Source organism: Telopea speciosissima, chromosome 2 (genome assembly GCF_018873765.1).
Source record: "Telopea speciosissima isolate NSW1024214 ecotype Mountain lineage chromosome 2, Tspe_v1, whole genome shotgun sequence".
Classification (NCBI taxonomy): Eukaryota; Viridiplantae; Streptophyta; class Magnoliopsida; order Proteales; family Proteaceae; genus Telopea; species Telopea speciosissima.
In genome coordinates this window covers 1678271-1702919 of record NC_057917.1, presented here as the reverse complement: position 1 = coordinate 1702919, position 24649 = coordinate 1678271, and the positions used below count along the sequence as shown (strand labels likewise).

The 24649-nt window shown below is 38.3% G+C and overlaps 1 protein-coding gene and 1 pseudogene across 1 annotated transcript; both read left to right on the top strand.

Moving 5' to 3' along the window:
• The first annotated feature begins 303 nt into the window (after positions 1-303).
• LOC122653214 lies at positions 304-2212 on the top strand (annotated as a pseudogene).
• A 7927-nt stretch (positions 2213-10139) lies between these two features.
• On the top strand, positions 10140-14341 carry LOC122653211 (abscisic acid 8'-hydroxylase 2-like). Its single transcript, XM_043847161.1, has 8 exons — positions 10140-10337; positions 10434-10752; positions 10849-10998; positions 11099-11356; positions 11841-11930; positions 12180-12367; positions 12769-12885; positions 14203-14341. The coding sequence occupies exons 1-8, from the start codon at positions 10258-10260 to the stop codon at positions 14339-14341; spliced, it is 1341 nt and encodes a 446-aa protein (XP_043703096.1). The 5' UTR covers positions 10140-10257.
• The last annotated feature ends 10308 nt before the right edge of the window (positions 14342-24649 follow it).

Here is a 24649-nt window from a genome sequence, read left to right as displayed (position 1 = left end):
TTTACGATGTGGAAAAAAATTAGCAAAATCCCCGTTTGAGTAAAAAAAACTAAATGAACAACTTAAGATACCCCCAACATCCTTCTCTCTCCCTTTGTTTTTTTATTCAACCTACCCAGTCTTTTAATTTTTTATTCGCCACACACTCTTCATCTTCTTCGTTCTTCTGCGAACAGGGGGATGGGGTGGGGCAGGAGGAACAACAAGGAGTGTTGGAGTGGGGTGGGGGCAAGGGGTTACGGAGGAGGTGGGGTTGCAAGGGTGGGTGTGGGATGGAGGTTCTCAGAAGGGGGCTGGGGAGCAATGGTGGTGGCAGGAGGGGGGCTGAGGAGCAATGGTGAATGGTCTACCAACAGTCTGACCACTGAATTAATGGTCTGGAAACTATGGTGAGCAAAGATCTACCCATTCTACCAGTACATTCATCACTGGTTTATGCTTCTGTGCCAAACATCCTACAAGATTTTGCCTTGTTTTGAGAGGGGGGGGGGGGGTCAAAGTTCTATTGAGTTATTTCCACCTCTATCTCTCACTCATCTCAGCTGTTTGCTTGCATTTATTGCTTTAGCTCTAACAGTAACCATTCCCTGTAGAGTGTTCAAGATTAATACAGGTTTCTTTGTTTTCTTTGATGTGGTTTTCATTTTGTTATTAGTACTAATGTTGCTGTTTATTTTATTCACTGTCATTCACATAGATGCGTTGCATTCTTCATTTGGCAGTTAAAGGAGAAGAATAAACAGGTTTTTCTGAAGACCACATCTGAAGGGCAGCAGTGAGCATTTGGGCAAAACAGAAACACTTTGAGGAGGAAAAACAACGGGAAAGGCAAAATTAACAAGATGAGAAAAGCATTTGTATGTCCTCTTAGTATAGTTAATGCTTTTCAGACTTCAATTATTGGATAACTAACTGGCTCCCAGCCTTCAGTAAGAGTGGAATCTATGATGTTCTGCTGAATTGAATGCATACTTGAGTAGATTTAGGAGGATCGAGGGATTACTTTTTGTACAAGCTTTGTTATCATTGCTCTCTAGACCTTAACTGTGAAATCCTTTTCTTGAGATCCAAAGGACTACAGATTTAATTTGTGGAGCCAGTGGAGAGCCACCATGACTTTGATCCCATATGGACCATTACATACCAATACATTGCTTTATCATAATATAAGTTAAAAAATGAACTCACATCTTTATGGACTGACTATTTGTAACTGTTCAAAAATATATAGAGAGAACCCAGTTCTTTATTTAGAACAACTACATGCAAAACACAAAGAACTCTATGAGAAAGTTGAGCAGCGGAAGCAGTTGAAGACAAATGGGGTCTGTGCAAATGGGAATCATAATTTTTCTGGGGGTGTTGGCCGTGGTGAGAGATTGAATGCTGCCCAAAAGGACAAGATGTGCCTTTTGACAGCAGCAGCATTTGATCGAAGGAAGGGTGGGGATACATTTGGAGCCAGGGATGAAGATTGACAACTCTACATACTCATGAGCAAAGGTAATGATGACGATGACGAGGGACAAGATGAGAATGAGTCTGAGCTTGCTCGTGTCGTGTCTCAGCTCCAGGTCAGTTCTTCACCCTAGCATTCTCGGTTCCTATTATGTCAGTTCATAGTTTTGTGTTCAGGTGGTTCCGTGGTTCTTCTCAGTTATGGGTCATTTATTACCTCTTGGTTTATTCCCATGACAGGACATTGATCAAACATTTGTTGCCAAGACAGAATTGAGTTTCCTTCAACCCCTTGTGGAGATCCAATGCTGCCATCCTCTTAACAAAGGAAGATTTCCAAATTATGCTTGGGGTTGAAAGGTTCAGGTGTCCTGAAAACCTTTTTGAGGCTAACATGATTGGGATTGACTGGGCTGGGTTGGATGGGATGGCTGGGAACTCAATACAGTGGTTGCCTTTGAAGGGCAATACAGTAGAGGAGAGAATCACCAATTCGATCCTTGTGACTTGTGGGAGCTGTCTTTCCCTGGTATGGTTGAGTGCTTGGAAGCTGGAATCCAGAAGAATCGTCCCTTTGTGACACCTATAAGATTTGTCCGAGCATCAGATCAAGTTCTTGATTCATGGTGAGGTGCTGCTGCTGCTGCTGCACAACTTTCCCATCAAACCTTTAGTAGGCAGGATTATTATGAGAAGGGTGAAGATTAGCTTCGGAGGTGCCGAATAAGGTACACCCTGTAATCACATGCTTATGAAACACTGCACGCTGGTAGTAATTCATGATCTTATACTATAAATGATGCAGACGCTGGCTCGATTGTCCATTGTTTTCTATTTGGTGAGATATGAGCTGGTATAGCAATTGTATGTTTTGTCTTAGGAATAGTCAAATTGGGTGGATGTAACCTTACCTAGCTGTGCTTTATGAAACCATCTCTTCATACTGAATCCTGAATCGCTTTTGTGGGCGAATATGGTTGTTGCATGTAATACGACCGTATTTGTAAATGGTGTTTGACCCAAGGGAACCGAAATACTCTAGTAACATGTATTGATTAGCCATAGTGGTGAAACTTTGGCCAGGTTGAACCTGGACCTGTCTGTTGTATGTCTTACAGAAGTATTGGCAGTAAGGAGTGTGTGTAGTTGTAAATGTAAAGGTATTTTTTAACAATTTTTTTTTTTTAAATTACTGGTTTAATTTATGCTATATAATTCTCCAAGCCAACTGAATGCAGCCCAAGTTGGCATCCAATACTCGAGAGTTAAAAAGTATATTCATCTCAGGCTGGGTTTCGTTGATCATCTTTCTCTGATTATGGGGTTTGGCTGTTTTTTGTTTGACTATTCGGTACTTATGGTTGAGTAGGATTGGTTGACCATTTGACAGACAACAACTGCTTGAGTTGTGCTCCCTTAGTCAATGGATATTGACCCAAATAGGCTATGTACCAATTAGTGCATTGTAGTTAGGAATTGAAGTCCAGAAGTGGTGTCTAACTGTGCTTTTCTGCTGCTTCTGTACTTGCTTGGTATTTTTACAGCATGTACTGAATCTTGATGCTGATGATTAACCCTTCAGGTTGTTGCGGTAAAAAATTCCCATGTTTGATGTTCTTCCAAGGGTAATGGTGGCAGTGGTTTTGCTTAGGGTGAAAAGACTCACAAAGGTCCGGGAAGTACCCCCCCCCCCCTTTCTTTTTATGGGCAGTAAAGCTATCAGGCATACAACTATAAGGTTTTCACAGGTTACTGTGTTCTGGACTCCATATGGCACATAACATAACCTACAATTTACTTAAAACACTGTAGATATATGAACTTATCTGCACATTGATTCCTCAAATCCCTCAATAGGTGTAGGTAAGGAGAATTGTATCTTCTATGACTAGTGAAATTTCGACGATTGGTTAGTTGTCCTCCTGATTATCTTTTCTAAGAGAAGAATGTAATCGTGTCAACACGAAGAAAATGTCATTGAGATCTCCATCGTCAAGGAGAGTGGAGGAGGATCTCCATGGTCAACTTCTTTTGTAACAAATTTGGCTACAGGTACTAATACTAACCATGATCAGTTTAAATTTGGACCATTTTGGTCCTCACAACATTTCATATATGTTACTGACCTGATTTTATTAATTTATTGATTATTGATTTTGAAATATTTGACCTGGTTCATATTCAGAGAACCCTGACCTGACCTGCATTATGGACCAGAATTTGTGGTCCAGAAGTAGACATTAAAAAGTTTGACTTTTTGGAATAGACGAACCCAGAAGTTGTCAGGAATCAACCAATACAAGTATTCAATAAAGATAATCCACAATTTTCACGTCTCTGTATGTTTGTACTGGGTCCAACAATTCCTAGTCCACCTAATTGATAGGGACCTGCTACATTGGGTGTTCAAGCAGTTGGGCTATTTTGGACTGGATGACTGGATCAGGATCAAATATTTCGGTCCACCAGTGGAAATGCCCAATGTTGGGTTACTAAATTCCAGTGATTTAGAGTAAGCCCAACTATCTTAGGCCCAATTCATTTTAAAAAAGTGAGGATCTTTTAAGAATGGAAAGTTTGGACAGCTCGATCGGGAGATTCCATTCTAATCAGAAGGGATGAACCTTGACCGGGTAAAGCAAGCAACAAGGGTGCTATATTATGTTCCAAGGGTTGGCTGTTGGCCCATTAAAGTGGTACTGGTGCTGGGTTCAGAACATCGCGAGACAAATGGGTCCACATCCGGTGTGTTCCCGAATCTCCAAATGGGCCTCTTCGCTACCCACGACTCTGGCTTTTTAGCGTTGTAGGACTTGTAGCTCGGCATTCCACTGTTGTGGGTTTGTTTATCTTCTAGTTTGAGTACCTAGGGATCCTGCTGCCAATGGGAGCTCGTGTGGAACCTTTTATTTTTGCAGTAGTAGCGGTGGACCACATAATATAGGGATCTACGGTACGGGGATCTCGGTCAAAATATGACACCCGAAGGGCTAAGATGAAAATATATTAGGGCGTTTGGTCGGCCTTCTATTTCACATCATTTCCCAATGGGAGCTAAGCCATACAACAAACATGCTTCTAAAAATGGTAAGAGGAAGGAGATGAACATCTCACAGTCAAGAGGATCATGAATTCAACTCTCCCTAGAGCCTATCAATAATAATAAAAAAAGAAAAAAAAAAAAAAAAAAAAAAGAAAAGAAAGAAAGAATCCTGAAACAATGATTGGTGTCGATCTGCAGTATTATAACTTAAAGTATTTTTTTTTGGTCAAATTTTTTTGTTTAATATTGAAAAATAATTACATATCTTCTTATCTAAACTAGATAATTTTTTTTGGTTGGCATTTAATTTATAGATGGTAAGATGATATGTCAGGCCGTTATAGAATCAACATAAATAGATAAAACTATAGCTAATATAAAAAGGATTTAACATGAAAATATCTAGCAAAAAATAATGTAAAATATCAACTTTGATTTTTATTTAAAATAGAGAGGGATTCTCTTGGAAAGCATTTCATCCAGAAAATTGATCTCTGACAATTTTTGGGTCAATTTTTTTGACGTAATATGGAAAAGTAATTAAAGCTTGAGGGATGATGTGTCATTATATGTTCATGTCGTATCTTCTTGTCTAAACTAGATATTTTTTTTATGTATATATATTAATTTATAGAGATGGTAGGAGGATATGTCACGCTATTATAGAATCAACATAAATAATAAAATACTAGTGTAATTTAAAAAAATAATATATTTAATATGAAAGTATCTAGTAAAAAATAGTGTAAATTATTCAGAATTGCTATTTATGTAAAAAAATAAGAGTGAGATTCTGTTTGAAAGCATTTCATCCACAAAAAATGATCTTTGACGAGTTAGGAAGTTTATTCAAAATTGAGAATGTGAAGAGTGGAAGCAATCAATGCCCCTAAGGGAAGAGGGAACAAAAATAAAAAATGGGTTTGGAGAAAATTTGAATCGGAATAAATAATTTTAAATAAAAGGGTAGGGATTCATGAATAGTTGATTAATAAAAAAAAAAGGGCAAATCGCTATGAATATATATATGATCCAGAGATACCATTGGAGGGGTTGGGAGGGTGGAAGTTGGAGGTGTTTAAGTGGTGGGTAGGGATGAAGCCACATATACATGGATATCTAGGGGTCCACAATCAAAATTGTGGCTGTGGAACTGAGTCGAAGGTGTCCCGATCCAAGGAACCACAGTTGTCTCTACTCTCTAGGCTGACAGCCGCTACGTGGTCCAATGGTCTTAGAAAACTCAAAAAGGAATAGAGAAGAAAGAGGAGGAAGAAGAAGAAGACACATGACAACGACCACCTGCTCCACATGAGGAGAGGAGAGGAGAGGAGAGGAGCTAAGAGAGTAGATTAGTTTTTGTAGAAAAATGAATAAAAAATTATTTCAGTGAACTGCGAGAAGAAGACAGGAGGATAAAAAATCTAAATTAAACAAGGTTCGATGTTCTCTGTGGCAGAGCGTAGACTATGTCCAGGTACATGGAGGTGATATTTTAATCATTCAAAGGATGGAGTGGTTATTTTATTCATCGTTGTGTATTTGGGCGCAGCCTGCATCTTAGGGATAGAAAACATTTTTTCATTAAATAATTAAAATCAATCATTCATTTAAAATTAAAATATGATGTTTTGGTAACAACGGTTACTAGTGTTAGTTGGTGAGATTCTATTATTCTTATAGATAAGATATATGTAAGTAATACGTGTTACCGTGGAGACTTGAGAGTTTATCACCGATGCAAAGCGCCACTTAGTTTATTTTTGTAGACTGTGTTTGGTATGCATTTTAGGTTGATAATGTATTGTAAGGTGATAATAATAAATTTTATTTTATTTTTTTCACATTTCTCATTCTATATAATTTCCTCCCAAGTAAATCATGTTTGCAAAAGAATGATATAACAAGTTTTACTTCATCTTTTTATAAAAAAAATTCCTTCTTCACGGGTGATGTAAGTTATGGGAACATGAATGATGTAATTCATAAGATATCTCTTGAAGTCAAATATAAATATTTAAGAACAGATACCCATTTGACAAATTTCTTAATGTATACTACTCCTAATTAACAATTTTATGAGGTGTACTAAGGGACTTCAAACCAATTCAAGAGAGGGGAATTTATAAGTGAGAGAGAGAGAGAGAGATATGATCGATGAGTGATGAGCAACGAGGGAGACGGTACGAGCGACTGTGAGTAAGCGAACCACCTGTTCCCTGATTCGTGGCTGCAGATGCTTCACTCCTTCGGTGCAAGGCTGTGGTTCACTCACCTAAAATTACCTTTAACTTTTTCATTCACAAAAGACAAAATTTTTATTTATGTTCCCTCATCCGTGGATCTAAGTGTCGGTATCTGATATGTATCGATATTGTCGATATTTAATATTGATTTATATCAAGAGTACAAGTCAAAAAGTGTGGGTAGACTTTGGTGCGATGGTAAAGGTTGTTCAATTATATTCAAGTGGTTACGGATTCGAATTTGAAAACGACCTCTCCATGAAAACATGGATAAGATTACCTTATCTCAATGCTTACTCATGCATCATGAAGCAGTGATCGAAAGAAAGAGGGTTTAGGCATAGTGATCAAAGAATCCTTCTGACAATGCAATGGTAGTTAGAAGTGGGATACATGTCCTCAACTAAAAGAACGGTTAGGATTAAAAAGTGATTGAATGGATTTTTTCGATCCACACCAGCAAGCGGGTTCTCTCTTAACCCACCCGGATTCATGCTTCTTACCATATGAGTTTGGGAATTACTCCAACATCTCCAATCCCATTATTTTGTGACAATCAAGCAGCAATTCACATAGCATCAAATCCGATTTTTCACGAACGCACAAAGCACATAGAAATTGATTGTCATATGGTTTGTAAAAAATTTCAACAGGGCCTCATTCAACCAACAAAGATTCCCAGTTCTGATCAACTTGCAGATCTCTTGGTCGGAAACCGTTTCAATAGCTAAGCCCCAAGTTGGGTGTTTGTAACCTAGAGTCTTATCATATGAGTCTTCAAACTAGGATAATTGATCTCATTACACAATCATAAGATAACTGATAGAATAATTGATTTTATTACTCAATCATAGGAGTTAATTAGGGATTAATTTTGGGTGATTGACCATTGCAATCTTGTATAAATTAGCACTCTTACATCAATGGAAATACACCATGAATTCAAATCCCATCTTCTTTGGGTTATGCATTTAATAATGCTTCTTCACTCCTTTGACTTGAAGAAATCCCATTCGAACAAGCTCTTGCTCTGTGACATGCTTCTTCACTCCTTCGACTTGAAGAAAACTCATCAAGTCCGGAACTCCCGTGGTCAATCGTCTTTGCCGGCGATTTTGGCCCAAAATTCCCGTGGTTGATCGTCTTCTCCGGTGTCGTTTCCCCCTCCCTTTGCGTGTGTGGACGGCGATAACATGAACCCTATCCCCCTTTTTCCCCTTTGTGGTTTGGTTCAAGTGATGACCCGTTTTCTCCGGATCGAAGAGGGTTGAAGACAGTTTTTAATCTTCACCGTAGATTTTTAAAAGGATACATGTCTACCAGTGAGGGCCTCACTGCACCTCATTGGTAGATTTGCGCGTCAGAGAGGATTTTTATTCTTAGAAGTGGTGTCTTTGAGACAATCTTGGATTCTGTAGTAGAGCGGCTTCTAGTGGAGACCGAGTGTAAAGAGCTTGCATCATACATCAATGGAATATCTCTAAATATTTCATTATATGTGCAGCTTGTCATTGGGGATAAATTGCACTTGGCTTCTTATTTTGTTTCTCGTAGTTTCCATTATGTTTTTAGGAAGATCAACATGTTATATATTAGCTGATTCCTTCGCTAGGAAGCCACTATCTATGTCGTGTACAACAACATAGCCTAATTCTACAACATGGTTGATGGAATTTTGTACCATGTCAACTACAAGCTTGACATGATCTTCTGAATAAATTTGATTTTAAAAAAATAAAAAATAAAAATTGGTTAAGGTTCACAAAAACAAAACATTTTAAGAACTTATAAGATGTAGGTCAACACACAAATTTTCATGAGAATGTAGATCCCACTTTCTCTTCTTATGTACCAGTTTCAAGCCTAGTTGATTATGATGATGTTCAAAATGAAGGAAAGAAAAAGGGTGTAAAAATGTGAAATTAAGGTTGGCCCATATGTGATTGAATTAGGACCTTAGATTTTACATCTTAAAGCAATACATAGTTTCCTCTTCTCTTTCTATAATTCAAATTTTTGTACATCTAGTATGCCACGAGATAGATTAATTAGAGTTGTTAACAATTAAAAAACATAGATTAATTAGAGCTGCAAGAGTTAGTTACACTCTCAGATATTCCATCAATACTATTGCATCCATTTTCTATAAAAATATGCAAACAATCGTTAGTTCGGTTGGTTGGTGGCATTGCAAGTTGGTGTGTACCCCCCAGGAGGTCAAGTGATCGATTCTCCTGGATTGCATATTGTGCCAAAAAAGGCACCTTTCTCCCCTCCCCCCTTAGTTGTAGATCGTGGGCTTGTCTTAGCCTTCCCCTTAGCTTGTAGTTGCTCTATGGGCCCTTGAGTAGGATAGATCAAAGAAAAAAAAAAAAAAAAAAACACTTAAAATAGAGAATTAGAAATATAACAATCGTTTTTAAGATTTGGCTAAGCTTTGAAGTTCACCCAGAGTCTTATCTGAACAGGTCAAATGGCGCAGGTATAGAAAACCCTATCAAATAAGAATCCTTTTTACTAATATATTATTGGGTTTTGAGGCCGATAAAATCTGTGAGTCAGCATTTCAATTTTATAAGTCAGTTTTGTACGAGCGGAGTAGGAACGTGTGAAGAAGATTAGCAAAGGAGGTGAGATTACGTGAGAGGTGGGGGCATCGTTTGGACACGCGCAGGGCATGGCTAGGGTTATGCAGTTAGTTATTCTTTATGCACAAATGGGGGAAGAGATCAAAATCCACGTTTAGGTAATGGTACGGGTCATGTTCAACACCTGTCTCGTATCCTATCATTTAAAACAAAGACATTTGGAGAAACAAAAGAGACAGGTGTTGAGGGATAACCGTACGTGCAGCAGCAGTATAGTCAAACTCGTTAAAGATGAGCTGGGTAGCCTTGGTTGAGAGAGAGAAGAGCTTTGATGTTAGAGAGAGAGACAGAAAGACTGCGAGGATGAACCGGGTAGCCTGAGTTGAGAGAGAAGACATAGGACCTTGATGTTATAGAGAGAGAGAGAGAGGTTAGGTTTTTGAGGAGAAGAGAGGAGAGAGATTAATCTCTGTGTGTCTCTCTCTAACATCATGGTTACCTCTCTGATTTCCTTCCCCAAGAGTAGCAGGACGAATTTCTCTCTCCTAACCTCTCCTAACCTCTCCTTGCCTCACCCTTTACGCTTGGCTTTCTTTTCCTCTATTTAAACCCCTTACTCTTCTAACACTTTTCCCTTAACCCTCCCTCCATCTTCGTGCTTCTTCACTACCCTCTTCACCTACTTATGTTATGCCCTTATAATAATTCCCTTCTCTTCCACACCTCATCAACACTCCCAACCCTTTCCATTCTAAGTTGTAACTACACGACCACCCCAATGCAGCCACTATCACCCTCTTCTTCCACTCTTCTCTCTACTTTCCTCTTCTTCCTTTCTTTTCTTTCCTTCTTCTTCTTCTTCTTCCTTCAATGGCGTCAACGTTTCCACCAACACCGTGGTAAACTCCTCCCACCTGGTTCCATGGGTTGGCCTTACCTCGGTGAAACTCTAAAGCTCTACACCCAAAGCCCCAACACCTTCTTCTCCTCAAGGCAGAAGTGGTAAATTTTTCTCATTCTCTATGGAATATAATAATCTATTTTCCTGCTGCAATACTTAATTTCTTCTTCTTCTTCTTCTTCTATGAATGATTATAGGTATGGGGATATATTCAAGACACATTTCCTAGGGTGTCCATGCGTCATGATTTCAAGCCCTGAAGCTGCAAAGAAAGTGCTTGTGAGTGAAGCCCATTTGTTCAAACCCACTTACCCACCAAGTAAAGAGAAGATGATTGGACCTGAAGCCCTTTTCTTCCATCAGGGCTCTTACCATTCCATGCTAAAGAAGTTGGTTCAATCCGCCTTACTTCCTTCTGCAATCAGTGGATCTGTCTCTGCAATTGAGCAACTTGTACTCAACTTTCTTCCTTCCTGGGACAATTCCTACATTATCACTCTTGAAGAGATGAAGAGGGTATCTCTCTCTCTCTCTCTCTCTAAAATATTATTATTTGCCTTAAAACACTGATATATGTGGCCTTTAATTGTTCTCCTTCACCCTTTTGTATAGTATACTTTTGAGGTGGCAATGCTGACGGCCTTTGGTGGGGATTGGAACATAAACAAAGAGAAGATCAAAGATTTGTATCACACCTTGGAGAAAGGCTACAATTCCATGCCTTTCAACCTTCCTTGGACTCCCTTCCGAAAGGCAATGAAGGTAATTAGCTGTTTTCAGTCCCACATTGCCCCCCAAACAATTTGCAGACTTTTTGTGGTTCTAATATAAAATCATCATTTGATGATGTTGATTGACTCAGGCAAGGAAGTTTCTTAATAGGACCTTGATAAAGATAATTGAGAAAAGAAGGGAAATTAGAGATAATCAAGCAGGTGAAGGGGGGATGTTGGGAGTTCTAATGAGGTCTATAGATCACAACCTAAATCATCTCAATGACTCTCAAATTGCCGATAATATTATTGGAATCATATTTGCTGCTCAAGATACTACTGCCAGCATTCTCACTTGGATACTAAAATATTTACATGACCATGGAGATATCTTAAAATCTGTTATTGTAAGTAAATTCACCATCTTACTTCTTCTAAGCTTTTTCTGGTCTCATTTTTCCTTTTTTTTTTTTCCTTATTAAGTATTGACATATGTACTGTGAAATAAAGCTGTCAACTGTGGAATCCAATTGACATCGGTATATTTGGATCTTTACGTAATTACATTTGCTCCTTGGATTCCCATCCAGTTGTTGATAGCTCCTCACCACTTGTTCTTAACAAATTCCTTTTTGTTGAGTAATCCTATCCGGAAAAATTTTGTTTCCTTTTTTTTTTTGAGCTCAATTTGTTTACTTTTTGAAGAGGGAACCCTTTGTTTTTTCTTAAATATTTTATAATTTTTCAATTTTCTTAATTTTCTAGTGGCTGAGAAATTTTGTCCTCATTAGTTTTTTTTTTTGTTTTTGTCCTAATTTTGGCATGAGAAATATCTTACATAAAAGTGGAAAAGTAGTACTATGGATTGATAGGAAATGGGATTGTTTGCAGGAGGAGCAGGAGGGAATTAAAAGAGGATTAATTGAAGAAAAACGTGGGCTTACATGGGCTGATACCAAAAAGATGCCGTTGACTTTCCGGGTATATATACCACGTACCATTACTGACTATATATATATATAATAATAATAATAATAATATAGAATAAGGAATTTTCATTTTTTTGTTCCTTATTCCTCAGTGAAGTACTGAAGACTGAAGAGATCAAGGAAGGAAGGAATTACATAGAGTCTTTTATTTATTTATTTTAATTAAAAAAAAATTAAAAGGAAACAAAGAGGTTAGGAATAATAAAAATAATAATAAAAGAAGAAGAAATGATATTTGCAGGTGATTCAAGAAACTCTGAGGAGAGCTAGCATTCTTTCATTTACATTCAGAGAAGCTGTGGAGGACGTTGAGTTTGAGGGGTACATTATCCCTCAAGGTTGGAAGGTTCTTCCACTCTTCCGAAGCATCCACCATTCTTCTGATTTCTTCCCACACCCTGAAAAGTTTGATCCTTCAAGATTCGAGGTACCATCTCTCTCTCTCTCTCTCTCTCTCTCACACACACACACACACACACACACACACTACACAGAAGAGTCAGAGAGACGAGTGGGTCTGGTAGTGTCGTACCGGTTATTCTATCCTCCAAATATCTCACTCACTCACTCTCTCTTCAAAAACTGGATCGAGTTATCTTGGAAATCTCTTGGTGGGTAATGGGTAATGGGTAATGGGTATTATAGAAGAGAAGAAAGGAAGAAAAGTCTGAGTATGTGCATGAAAGCACGCACGTGAATTGCTTTTGTTTGTAATAGTGTATGTATACAGAGCTACTTCCGTACAACGTTTTTTTTAACCTTTCTTTTCTTTAGATTAAGAAAGAAATTAAGTTATGTTAATATATGGTTTATATTTAATTGATGCAGAATGCACCAAAAGCCAACACGTTCCTACCATTCGGTAATGGAGTCCACTCATGTCCAGGCAGTGAGTTGGCAAAGCTTGAGATACTCGTCTTCCTCCACCACTTCATCACCACTTACAAGTCTCTTCTTCCTTCCTTTTCTCTCTTTCTCTCTCTCTCTCTCTCTCTCTCTCTCTCTCTCTCCTACTTTCTTTGAAAAAAATCTATTTAGTTAATATAATATGGTCAAGGATACGAAGGAACCAGCATAGAATTGAACAGGTGGCAAGCATGCAAGGAATTGATTGGACTGAAAAGATGATGTGTGGGACCCATTATTAAAGAGGTGTTCGATGTGGAGTGAGTCAAGGAGAATCTTTAATTTTACCATATATATATAGTGGTGGTTGTTATTGTTGTTGGATGGTAGGGAAGGCAATGCTATCAATGGATGGATGGGTGCGAGGTTGACAGTTGACTTCTCTACCTCTGCCACGCGTGAGGGAGTTTAACAAAAAATATTATTTAATGTTTATCACCTTAATTTTATATTCATATTTAGGGGAAGAGGTTTGTGTATCACCACTTTCGAAATGGAAAGCTTCGTATGCAAGGGAAGAGGGGTGGTTGTAGCAGCCCGCGGCAGCGGCGGTAGTTGTGCTGGTGGCGGCCGGTGGTGCTGCCAGTTTAGGAGGACCACTAGCAGTAGCAGTAGGGTCAGGGTGGGTGATTAAATTGGTGATGGGTAGGTTATTTGGTTAGATTAGACTCTGTGTTTGATATTCCAATAGTACATATCAAACACAAATTTAGTTTTTGAGGTTTGATTTTGGGAGAGAGAACCAAATGCTAAAATATCTTCAGAGTAGTGGGCCTGGGGAAGATGGGCCCCTCCAATCCTCCCCCCCCCCCTTGGGCCTTGATCAGTTAGGACTTGAGGAGATGGGCAGCTCCAGTCCTCCTCCTCTCTTGGGCCTTGATCAGTTAAGACTGGAGGAGATGGGCCGCCCCAGTTCCTTTTTTTTTTTTTTTTTTTTTTTTTTTTTCGGTGTGGGGTGGGGGTGGGGTTGGGGTTTCATGGTTTGGTAGTTAACTCATGCATGTTACATTAGAGTTAAAATCCAAACTGATCGCATTGGAAAGTAAGGCATCCATTTCAAACGCTAAATCATGCCATTGGTAATGTCATTAGGAAATGAGCTCATCTAATATTGGTGAAGGAAAAAAAACACTTTGACCTTATTACCCTTAAACTTGCTACCTTAAAATTCCAATAATTTTTAAAGAGTTCTTATTTCCCTTACTCTTTATAGTCTTTCTTCTGTATATTTCTCAAATGCATATATTATTGGATGTCTAATTAAAATTAAAATTAAAATTGAAATAATTTACTTTTGTAGTTAACAAAAGATCTTTATTGATTAATTCTGGTTGGAATTGTACTTACGTTGCATACAGGTGGGAGGTAATAGGGGACGACGACGGAATACAATACGTCCCCTTCCCGGTACCAAAACGAGGGTTACCTATATGGGTAACTCCAAAGGAGGAGGATGAAGGAGAAGCAGAAAGCGAATATTATTCCACAAGCGGCTAAGGTGGAAAGAAAGCTAGACCGATAAGGGATCTGTCTGTGTCTGTGTTTTGGTGGGGATAATGATGTACGGTTCTCTGTACGTGGTACATGGATGTAGTAGACAAAATATAGATATTAATTAGGTTTAGGGAGTTTTGTGTTTGTTTTTTGTGAGGATAATGTAGGTTTCTAGGGATAGTTAACAAAATATGGATATTAGGTTAATTAGGTGTTTTGTGGGGATAATGTACGTAGGTTTCTAAGTAGGTACATGTATGCATGTAGTATACAAAATATAGTTAGGTTAAGGGAGCTGTCTTGTGTTTTTGTTTCTCTAATGCATGTAAATGTAATAGACCAAATATGCCTTTTTTTTTGTGGGTAGAAATAGACCAAATATCAATATATGGAGAAATAACAATGGAAGACTTTATTTTCTTTACCTATTCTTTCCACTTTTTATGGAAATTATTTGTGTAGAAAAAAAAATAATAATAAATATAAATAGTTTATGGTCTCAAATACTCCTCTCAGGTTTCCTGTCCGATCAGGTTCGTAAGTTCCTCTCATAGGGGACCGGAAATGATGATCTCACTCCTTGTCCGAACACACTACCCGGGTGGGGTGAGGTCGTCATTTCTGCCCTCCCTATGAGAGGAACCTACGAACCTGACCGGACAGGGAACCTGAGAGGAGAAAAATTCCTCAAATATCGTGGATAAAGTCGCTCTCATTCTCTTCGGATTTTTCTCTACTCTTCTCTTGGAAATTACATTTCTAACCCTTCAATAAACTATGACGTGTCCAACGACTTTTTATACACTTAACAGCTAGCGGGACACTTGTTGATAGGAACCACAATGTCAGATGTGTTTTAAGGGAAACAATCTCTCAAATGAAAGCTATAAATATTGGAATCTGGCCGGGCTATGAATAGAAACTAATATTGATAGTGATCCAAGTAAGATATTGCCTAATCCTCTGAACTAATTAAGGGCATCTTTGGTATAGTTTTTGTTTTTTATTTTTATTTTAAAAAACGTTTTTGGTTGTGTTTGGTATTGTTTATAGAGCCCGTTTCTATTTAAAAGAGATTGAAAAAAACCAAAAATAAAAAACAACTCTTGACCCATTTTTGTGTTTTGGCCAAAAGCTATTTTGTTCTATTTATGCGCTCAATTAATGAGCATGTGTTTATATGTCCTAAAAGTGGGGATAAAAACGTCATTTGATTTTATTATTAGAAAGGCAAGTCCCATTCGCCCTCTTCTTCTTCTTCTTCTTCTTCGTATTCGTATTCGTCTTCGTCTCACCCTCTACCTTGCAACCATTCCCTCTTCTTCTTTTCCTCCATTCCATTTCGGTTCAGGTTGACGAGGTCGTGGTTGACCAATCGGTGAAAGCGCCGCCGCAGCGGTGGCCAGCTCGCTAGGGGACAGCGTATTGTTGATAGTGGCGTTGTGCTTCCATTCGGTGTTCGAAGACATTGCCATCGGAGTTGCAGAGACAACACGGGAAGCCTAGAGAGCACTCTGGACTATAAACCTTCACAAGGTGTTTGCTGCTACTGCCATGGGAATAGCGCTGCTCCAGATGATACCCAATCGCCCTATCGTTTCCTGTGCGGCGTACACTTTGGCATTCGCGATATCAACCCCAATCGGGGTGGTCATTGGGGATCGTGATCGATGCCACTAATCAGGGCATAGTGACTGATTGGATCTATGCCATCTCTATGGGATTCGCTTGTGGTGTCTTCATCTACGTCTCCATTAAGCATCTTCTCTCCAAGGGTTACTCCCCTCCGGCCCACACTAGATTTGGTGGACACGCCTTATCTCAGGTTCCTCGCCGTGCTATTGGGTGTCGCAGTAATTACTGTTGTCATGATCTGGGATTAGAATTCAGAATGGGCACTAGCGTAGGATTCGAAGAAGAGCTAGACGTATGGGGTCGGACAAATGATTTTACAAGTATCACCCTCACGGCCTCACTCGGTGTTGGCCTAAAATCCCAAAATAAAATAAGGAAAATCCAAAGAGATTGATACCCAAAAAACTCAATTCTGAGTTTATGTTTTGGGAAGAAGATGGGTAAAGGTGGCATCTCTCCACCCACCCACTTCAAAAGACTATTATACACATAGGTATACCAAACATATATATTTGTCTATCATCTATTATGTCTGTTGGTTATCAAACGATTTTTATGTTTTGACAAAAAATGATTTTCATAAATGATTTTTATTAAATAGATAAAAATCAAAAATAAAAAACATACCAAAGAGAGCCTAAGTTGTTCTCGTATGATGATCGATTGATGACCTAGACATGTAGGTGTTAGGTCTTGATGAAACCTACGGATAGATATATAGGTATTCGCTTTTGGTGCAACCTACCTCAATTTACAATATTAACATAATATTACTACACGTTAATTTCTTTCTTAATTTAACTATTATTTCTTTTTCTCTTCTACAAACAGCAAGTATTCCGTCCTTCACATTCAAAGAAACAGTCGAAGATGTTGAATTTGAAGGCTACATAATCCCTCAAGCGTGAAAGGTACTTTGCAGATTTCTTCACTCAGCATGAGAAATTCGACTCTTGAAAGATTTGAGGTCATTATTGTTATAATCACGATCCATCTCGAATCTTTGAAGGGTCAAAATTCTGATGCTCATGCTCATCATGCTAAGAAAAGAAATCTGGAGAGTGATGAATGCTTCGAAAGAGGGTAAAGAACCTTCCACCCTTGAGGTATTATATACCCTTCAAACTCAACATCTTCCACTGTTTTTCTGAATGTGAAAGAAAGAATAAATTCTCTTCGTAGAAGAGAAAAAGAAATAATGGTTTAGATTAAGAAAGAAATTAACTTATGGTAATGTTATGTTGTTAATATTGCAAATTGATGTAAGTTTGACCAAAACCGAACACCTACATATCTTTCGATAGGTCTCACCAAGACCTAACACCTGCATGTTTATCTTGCTTTATTTTTTTGTTTCCTTATCTGTGTCATTTAGGTAAAGGAGCTTAGGGTCTTAGCTTATGCTCGTTCATTTGCTGGTTTTTATGGAGAGCCAGAAACGATCTCATTTTCAACAGAAAAGACTCGACTCGACTCCGATGGAAGTGTTTACTAGAACCCAACTTGCTTTTGAAGAGTTTTGGACTATCTCAATGAAGGGTCGATCAGCCACTACTCTCACCCAATTCAGACCCAGCTGCCGCACTCCATCAAATGCTTGGTGCCCTCCTCCTGCAGGTTTTTGTAAAATCAATTTGGATGCAGCCCTCCCTATTAACGCTGCTGTAGGGACAACCGATTCTGCTATTAGGAATGATCGGGGTTACCTTCTCTTCTAGGTGCTGTTTCTGAACCTAGCTCCTTTTCAGATATACTGGTGGGTGAAGCTATGGCTCTTCGTTCTGGGTTTGTATTTGCGGATACTCAAGGTTGAAGACACCGGCCCTCTTACCCTCCCCCTATTAACGTCCTTGGGATTGTATCAGATATCCATGTTTTAAGAGGGAAGTTGAGAGAATGTATCTTTACTCATATTTCTAGGGAAGCGAATGATGTTACTGTTAGAATAAATCGAGTTGAATAGGGATCAAATCCCAAAAGCCAGGATCTCCATAGGACGTTCAAGAACACAAACAAATAAATAATAGAAAACAGGGATAGAACCACCAACTTTGTTTCGCATCCATGACGATGATCGCAGCGAAAATAAAGATCAAAGGACAAGGTGCTTCCCCTCTATTCCCAAAATAACTGGCCTGATGAGAATACCGAATACACAAGGACAATGAACACTGAATATCTCATTCTCTGACTCCGAATGCACTCCTCAATAGCAATTGAGAATTAGAAGTTGTAATAATAGGTAGCGGGGGGGGACCTAGCTCTCTTTATATAGTAACCCCTATAGGGTCTGACTCATCACAGTCCCAATAGGAATCTATCTGCCCACACTAAAGTCAGTCCACATAGGATTCCTAATATAACTCAATGACCTCCTTAATTAGACCAATACCATAATTAACCTGAGTTTTACTTTATTTAATATTAGTCCATATATAGTATTATATTCTAAATATAATTCTAACAGTTACACACTTCTTTGTCCGGAAGGCTCTATCTCTCTGACGACATGTGATCTGAAAGCTTTGAGCTCTCCATGTCTTTTTCTTCAATAAATTTGCTTCTTACCAACAAATATGATAGTTATATCGATTGGAAGCATCGATTAAAAAGTGGTTGGTTTTTTATTTTGTACCTAAACTGACCCCGGTGCCAAGGTTTAAAAATCAGGAATTGAGATCTGGATAGGTCCTGTGAAATCAATCAAAATTTGTGGAAATCGGCCTAAACCTTAGTTCCATACATGATTAGTCTAATGACTGATCTGATTCGATTTTTCAAACTCTTGATTTGAGTTGGGAAGAGTCAAAATTTAAACTCTATAAAACTCCCAGTAATACATGTATGAGAAAGAGAACGTTACTTGGTCACGTACAATAAGCGGCTCTTATAAATGCTTAAACACAGGGTCGCGTGAAATGAGCATTGCATCCTCAAGAATGTCCACATTTTCGTAAGGGCATGACGATCATTTCGCCGTAGCTTCATGTCTAGGAGCAAGAGCCGCACATGCACATGACTAGATAGCGTTCTTTCTCCCTACTTGTATTCCCTTAGGCGCCTGTTTGTTTGACGGGGACTTAGGTGGGGTGGGAGAATTAGGATAGAAAGTGCTGAGGTGACACTTTAAAAACTCACATTCTCATTCAAACTTTGTTTGTTTAACCTGAGATGATAAACTTACAAAAGTTCAAATAATAACATTAAATACTTTGTTTACAAATGTAATACTTGAAAGTCTCACCCTTATATTATACAAAATCCCACAAAAAACAAAACTTTAATTATTATTGATGGAAAAAATAAAATTCCTACCCTTGATCCTTGACCCATTACAAAGTATGACCCAGTCCTACAACACTCTCACCCCATCCTCCCCTCAAATAAATGGAGCCTTATTTGTTTTTTTTTTTTTTTTTTTTGTTGTTGGTTAAAACAAATGGGCCTTATTGAACGGAAGGAAGGGTTCCCCTTCTTATTGGACCGCAGTGACTGATGGGAAACATTGATACCGATGCCTGAAACCCTCACTAGGGGAGGAGTGGAGGACCACAAGTCTACAACAGTCCCTAAGTGTTGAGAATTGAACAGGTGGCACGCATGCAAACAAGCGATTAGAAAGAGGAGGCAGTCGATGTTGAGCGAGTCAAGGAGAATCTTTACATCTGAGTGGGATGACGTAGGGTTGAGGGTAGATACATGAGATTCTCCAGTTAGGAAGGGGGTTGACAGTTGGCTTTTCTGCGTGAGGCACACGTAACTCTCCTATGTACCAATTCATGCCATTCTTTTACGTCAAGGCAGGGAGAGCTATAGATACCAATTTAATGTTTTATTATTTCTCTTATCTATTTCTCTCCTCAAACAATAGAGTGTAGATATAGAGATATGATTTTAATCCTCTTTAATTACTTTAAAATGTGCAATGCGGCAGTGTTAGACCGAGGGTACCTGGCAGCTCGAACATCCAACGGTTTAAAAGAAAAAAAAAAGAAATCAATGAGTTTGGACCATTGAATGTTCGAGCTGTCAGGTATCGACATCTACACCTAGCACTGCCGCATTATAAATTTTTAGGGAATTGAAAAGGGTGAAGGCATTAACGTACACTATGCAGCTTCGGAGAAAACCATATATTCACATATGGAACTTTACATTTACATAGGTATTGCAATTTTGGAATAGATTTTGGGTTTAGAATGTATTTTAAGATCCGATACTTATTTATTTTCTTGTTTCAGAATATGTTCTAAACCTAAATCTATTCCACAAATTAATACATACGAGGACAATGGAAACACACGTAAAAGCATCAATAGGGGGGTGGTAGAACGATCATGTCACAAGGAACTGAGTCTGAGCACAAGAGACACACTCTCGTACCGACCCATTTTTCCTTTTTTTTTTTTCTTCTTAAAATTATTTATATTTGGCATTGGACCGATAAAATAAGCAATAGGTTAGTTTTTGGAAGAAAGAAGAAGAGAATCCAATTCAAATTCCCCATGTAAAATAATTAAAAATGAAAATATATTTTCTTGAGTAGTGGACCCTAGGAAGATGGGCAACTCCAGTCCAGTCCTTCCCCACCTTAGACCGGAAAATTATCACCTCCAGTTTGCTGACCGGCCCAGTTCTCCAATTCCTCTAATAGGGGGATGGTGGACCCCATCCGAGCAGGGTGTTTGGGCATGGGTAGAGAGGTCATTTCAGCTCCCCCTTTGTTAGAGGAACTGGAAAACTGGGCCGGTCAGCAAACTGGAGGTGATAAAGATCCCCTTGGACCTTGATCAGTTAGCTAGGTAGGACTACTTTAAGTGGAGTCAGAAGACAGGGATGGTTGGAATCTGCGGTGGTAGCTGTCTGACATATCTATCTATCTATCTATCTATCTATCTCTTGTTATTCCCAAAAACTCACTTCTCTTTTGGCTCTTTCTTCATATATATATATATATATATATATATATATATATATATATATATATATGTATGGCTGCTGCTGCTGCATGCATGCTTTCCCTTTCTCTGTATTTCATCCCATTCATTAAGTCAGCAATAACCCAGCTGGGTCTGGACATGGAAAATGGAGACAAATTAACCAATATCATCTGCAACTTCTCTCTCTCTTATGTCTTCTTGAAGATCTTCCAGCTTCACTGAATGCAATGCACAATTAAACAAACAGAGTCGGTCGATCGTCATAGAGTTTGTTACTAAACATAGAAAGAATAAGACTTCTGGTTTTTTTCTCTTTAATTTTATGGGATTCAGCAAAGAAGGTGGTCATACATGCATGCATATGTATGCACACATCACCATACATTTATTTATTTATTTATTATTTGAATATTCCAATTTATCCATCTATCCTGAAATATATACTCCCAATGTTTATTAACTCTTCATCACTTCATGTTCTCTATCTTTCGACCCCGGCCCAATGGGTATCAGGTATCGATACCATTGGGAGAAGTCTGTGATCTCAAATGTGGACAACCTCGCTCTCCTCATCTTCAGATTTTTTTCTCTTCTGTTTTTTGTTTGATCCAGGTTGGGTTGGCCGGTTGGGTGGATACTTAACTCAGTTTTGTAGCATAGTCTGGGTCTAGGTCTGGGTCTGGGTCTGGGTCTGGGTCTGGGTCTGGGACAACTCGTCTCAGTCCAGCCGATGCCGTAATACATAGAGAGAGCACAATATGAAGCATTTATTTTTAAAATTAAAATATTTTTTCTAAAAATTTAGAATAATCGAGTCAATTAAGACATGATATACCGGTCAATTTAGCATTTGGGTTTGGATAGTGTTCTTTCAACCAACACCTTAACACAGGACTGCACGAAATGACCACTTTACCCCCTAAAATGAAAAAATCCCACTCTAATTGATACCATGTATATACCCTCACTGGCCGGCCCCCAAGATTTTGCAGGGACCATGCAGCCTGATAGCAATCTTTCATGAACACTAAAACATAGTGTGCCATGACACGTAAGAGCACAAAATGACCATCCCATCCCTATTGATACTTCTATGCACGTTCCCATTGGCCACGCTCCCTTCAAAGGAACATAACCACAATCTTAAAGAAACCAAATAGCTATCTGTATTTATTTTTCACCTTATTAGGAAACCCACAATTCGTAACCACTAACTTACACCTTTCTTTAAAACTTATTTAGTTATTATGCATGGCTATTGCAAATTTTTATCACCTGCGATTCTCCTACCTGATCTAATTCCCTAGTGCCTCTAATAAAAGGGGCCGGGGTGGACCTCACCGGGGCAGTATGTTCGGTCAGGGGATGGAATGGTCATTTCAACCCCCCTATGAGAGCAACCGCATAACCGTACCGATCAATGAACCTTAGGGGATAAAGGTCCGGCTATTGCTTGGTGGGCATGGAGATAGGAGTCCAATGATCCGATCTTTTTTCTCTTAATTTCCAATGTTTTCCTTTTCAAATTTATGAATTAAGTTTCCCTCCACCCATAGAAGACTGTTCACCCACCATTCTAAGGTTCACAAACCCCTTCTAGGGTTTTAGTATATTCCAAAATACTAGGGATATAAACGGATCGAATTCGGTCGGATAGTGGCATTATTATATTCGTATCCGATTATATTCGGACGGATTCGGATAATATCTTATCGATTTTTGGACGAATTCGGATAATTTTCGGATAGTGATTTTTTGAATACAAATTCTCCTAAATTGATATAAACATGGATTGAATACGAATTTTCGACTATCCGTTGACATCTTTACCGTTTTTATGATGAGGGCTAGAGGTGAGACTTGAGAGTTCAACAACTCTCTTTTTTTTTCTACTGTTCTTAATCTTTGATTTTTTTACGTTTTTATTTTTGATTTTCTCTTATATTTATTTTCATAGATATGTGATTCCATGTTATAACATTGTATAAAACAATATATATAAACCAATAAAAAATCTAGAAAAAGAATCACATTATCTTAACTTATAAATTTAGAAAAATAAGATAACAAAATCTAATAAGATAACTTAAAAGGATAGACGAACACATAGATATATTTCAGATATTTTATTACTTTCAGATTGCTAAACGAATCGGATAATAATCGATCGGATAGGGGGATTATCATATTTGTATCCGATTAATTTCGGACGGATTCAAATTCTCCTAAACGGATACGAATGCGGATCGAATTCGGATTTTCGAATATCTATTTACATCCCTACAAAATACCGTCTAATACCCCACGATGATTGGAATCCCATCTACCGTGGGTGAAGGATGTAAAGTAAAACTCGATACCAAATTTATAGTCTTAGTTAACTTTGTTGTGGATTTGGAAAAGGAAGGTCAAAGACGAAATCACACCCCCCCCCCCCTCCCCTCTCAGGGGACAGCCATTAACGTGATCTGTATATATGTTTCATATATTAATCGTTTCTTGAGATTGTGTCATGTCAAGACATCAATTTATACGATCACCAGTTACCAAAAGGTTAAAATTTCCTGAAATAGGTCTTACATAAATCCAAAACTTCAACACCAAACAGAGCAAATTTGATGGAAACTTGTGTTCTTTCGTTCTTATCTTCAGGGTAAGCTAGGACAACATTGCGTGAGACATTGATCGTGAACCCTATCTTACAAAGAACACAAATAAAGACAAAATAGATTTGATTAATGATTCTAAAGAAGAATCTAATTTTAAATGGATGCGGATACGGAGAGGCTATAACTATTCGAAAAGCTATATTTACATGTAAACAGATAAAATATCCGATCCATAACCGTGTCCGTATCCGTTCAGTACTATCTGAATCCGTTCAAAAGCTAATTAGATACGGATGCGGATATAGCACTATCCAAATCAAATCCGATCCATTTACATCCCTAAGTGGTGCCCAATTCATAATTCATATAAAGAAAAATCATTGTAAAACTTTTCTAACATGTAAAATTGTTCAAGGCAAAATTTTTAAAATAAAAATTTCTTGGTAAAATGTTAAATTGAAATAAACGGAGCCTAGAAATATTAGAGGGGAAAAAAAGAGTTCTCAATTATTTATTTACTCGATCAAGAAATTGCCAGTGGACCCGTCCTTCACCAAGGATTTAAAAATTAGGATCAGATCAGTCAAATCGGCAGATCCAGATCCGAATCGAACTGGGCCAATCCCAATTCTGCCTCATGTTCGACACCAAATTCATGGACTAGTGTTTTTTTGTTTTTTTTTTTTTTTTTTTTTTTTTTTTTTTTTGTTTTTAAAGGGCAAAATGATCTAAGAAATTTAACATGTGACTAATCCATAAGATGAAATCTTATCCAATTGCCAGTTGACCAAAATCATCTGTCCATGTGGCTATAAAAGGTGGACCGTCCTGATAAGTTTTATCAAGACTAAGGGTGAAACAAGGCCTGGTTGAGTCGGGTTTTTTAAAACCCTAGCCCAACCTTGAGTCCTCTTAGCTCAACTCAAGCCCAATCCGGCTCTAAGTCAGGCTGAGATATCTCAGCCCAGGCCCAACCCTACCGAGCTCAACCCAGCCCAACCTTTATTGACCCTGATCGGGCCAGGTTGGCCCTGATTGACCCTGATTTTAATAGAGCCTGATTGGCCCTGATTGACCAGTCTCATGTGATTAGGTATTGGTTTGTTTCATACTCAACTGGCTATTAG

Excerpts from the sequence above, each read along its gene's own strand:
- LOC122653211 (XM_043847161.1), top strand. The coding sequence starts at position 10,258 with ATGGGTTGGCCTTACCTCGGTGAAACTCTAAAGCTCTACACCCAAAGC. Across the intron at positions 12,368-12,768 it reads GATCCTTCAAGATTCGAGGT|TGCACCAAAAGCCAACACGT; the intron begins ACCATCTCTCTC and ends ATTGATGCAGAA. Across the intron at positions 12,886-14,202 it reads CACTTCATCACCACTTACAA|GTGGGAGGTAATAGGGGACG; the intron begins GTCTCTTCTTCC and ends CGTTGCATACAG.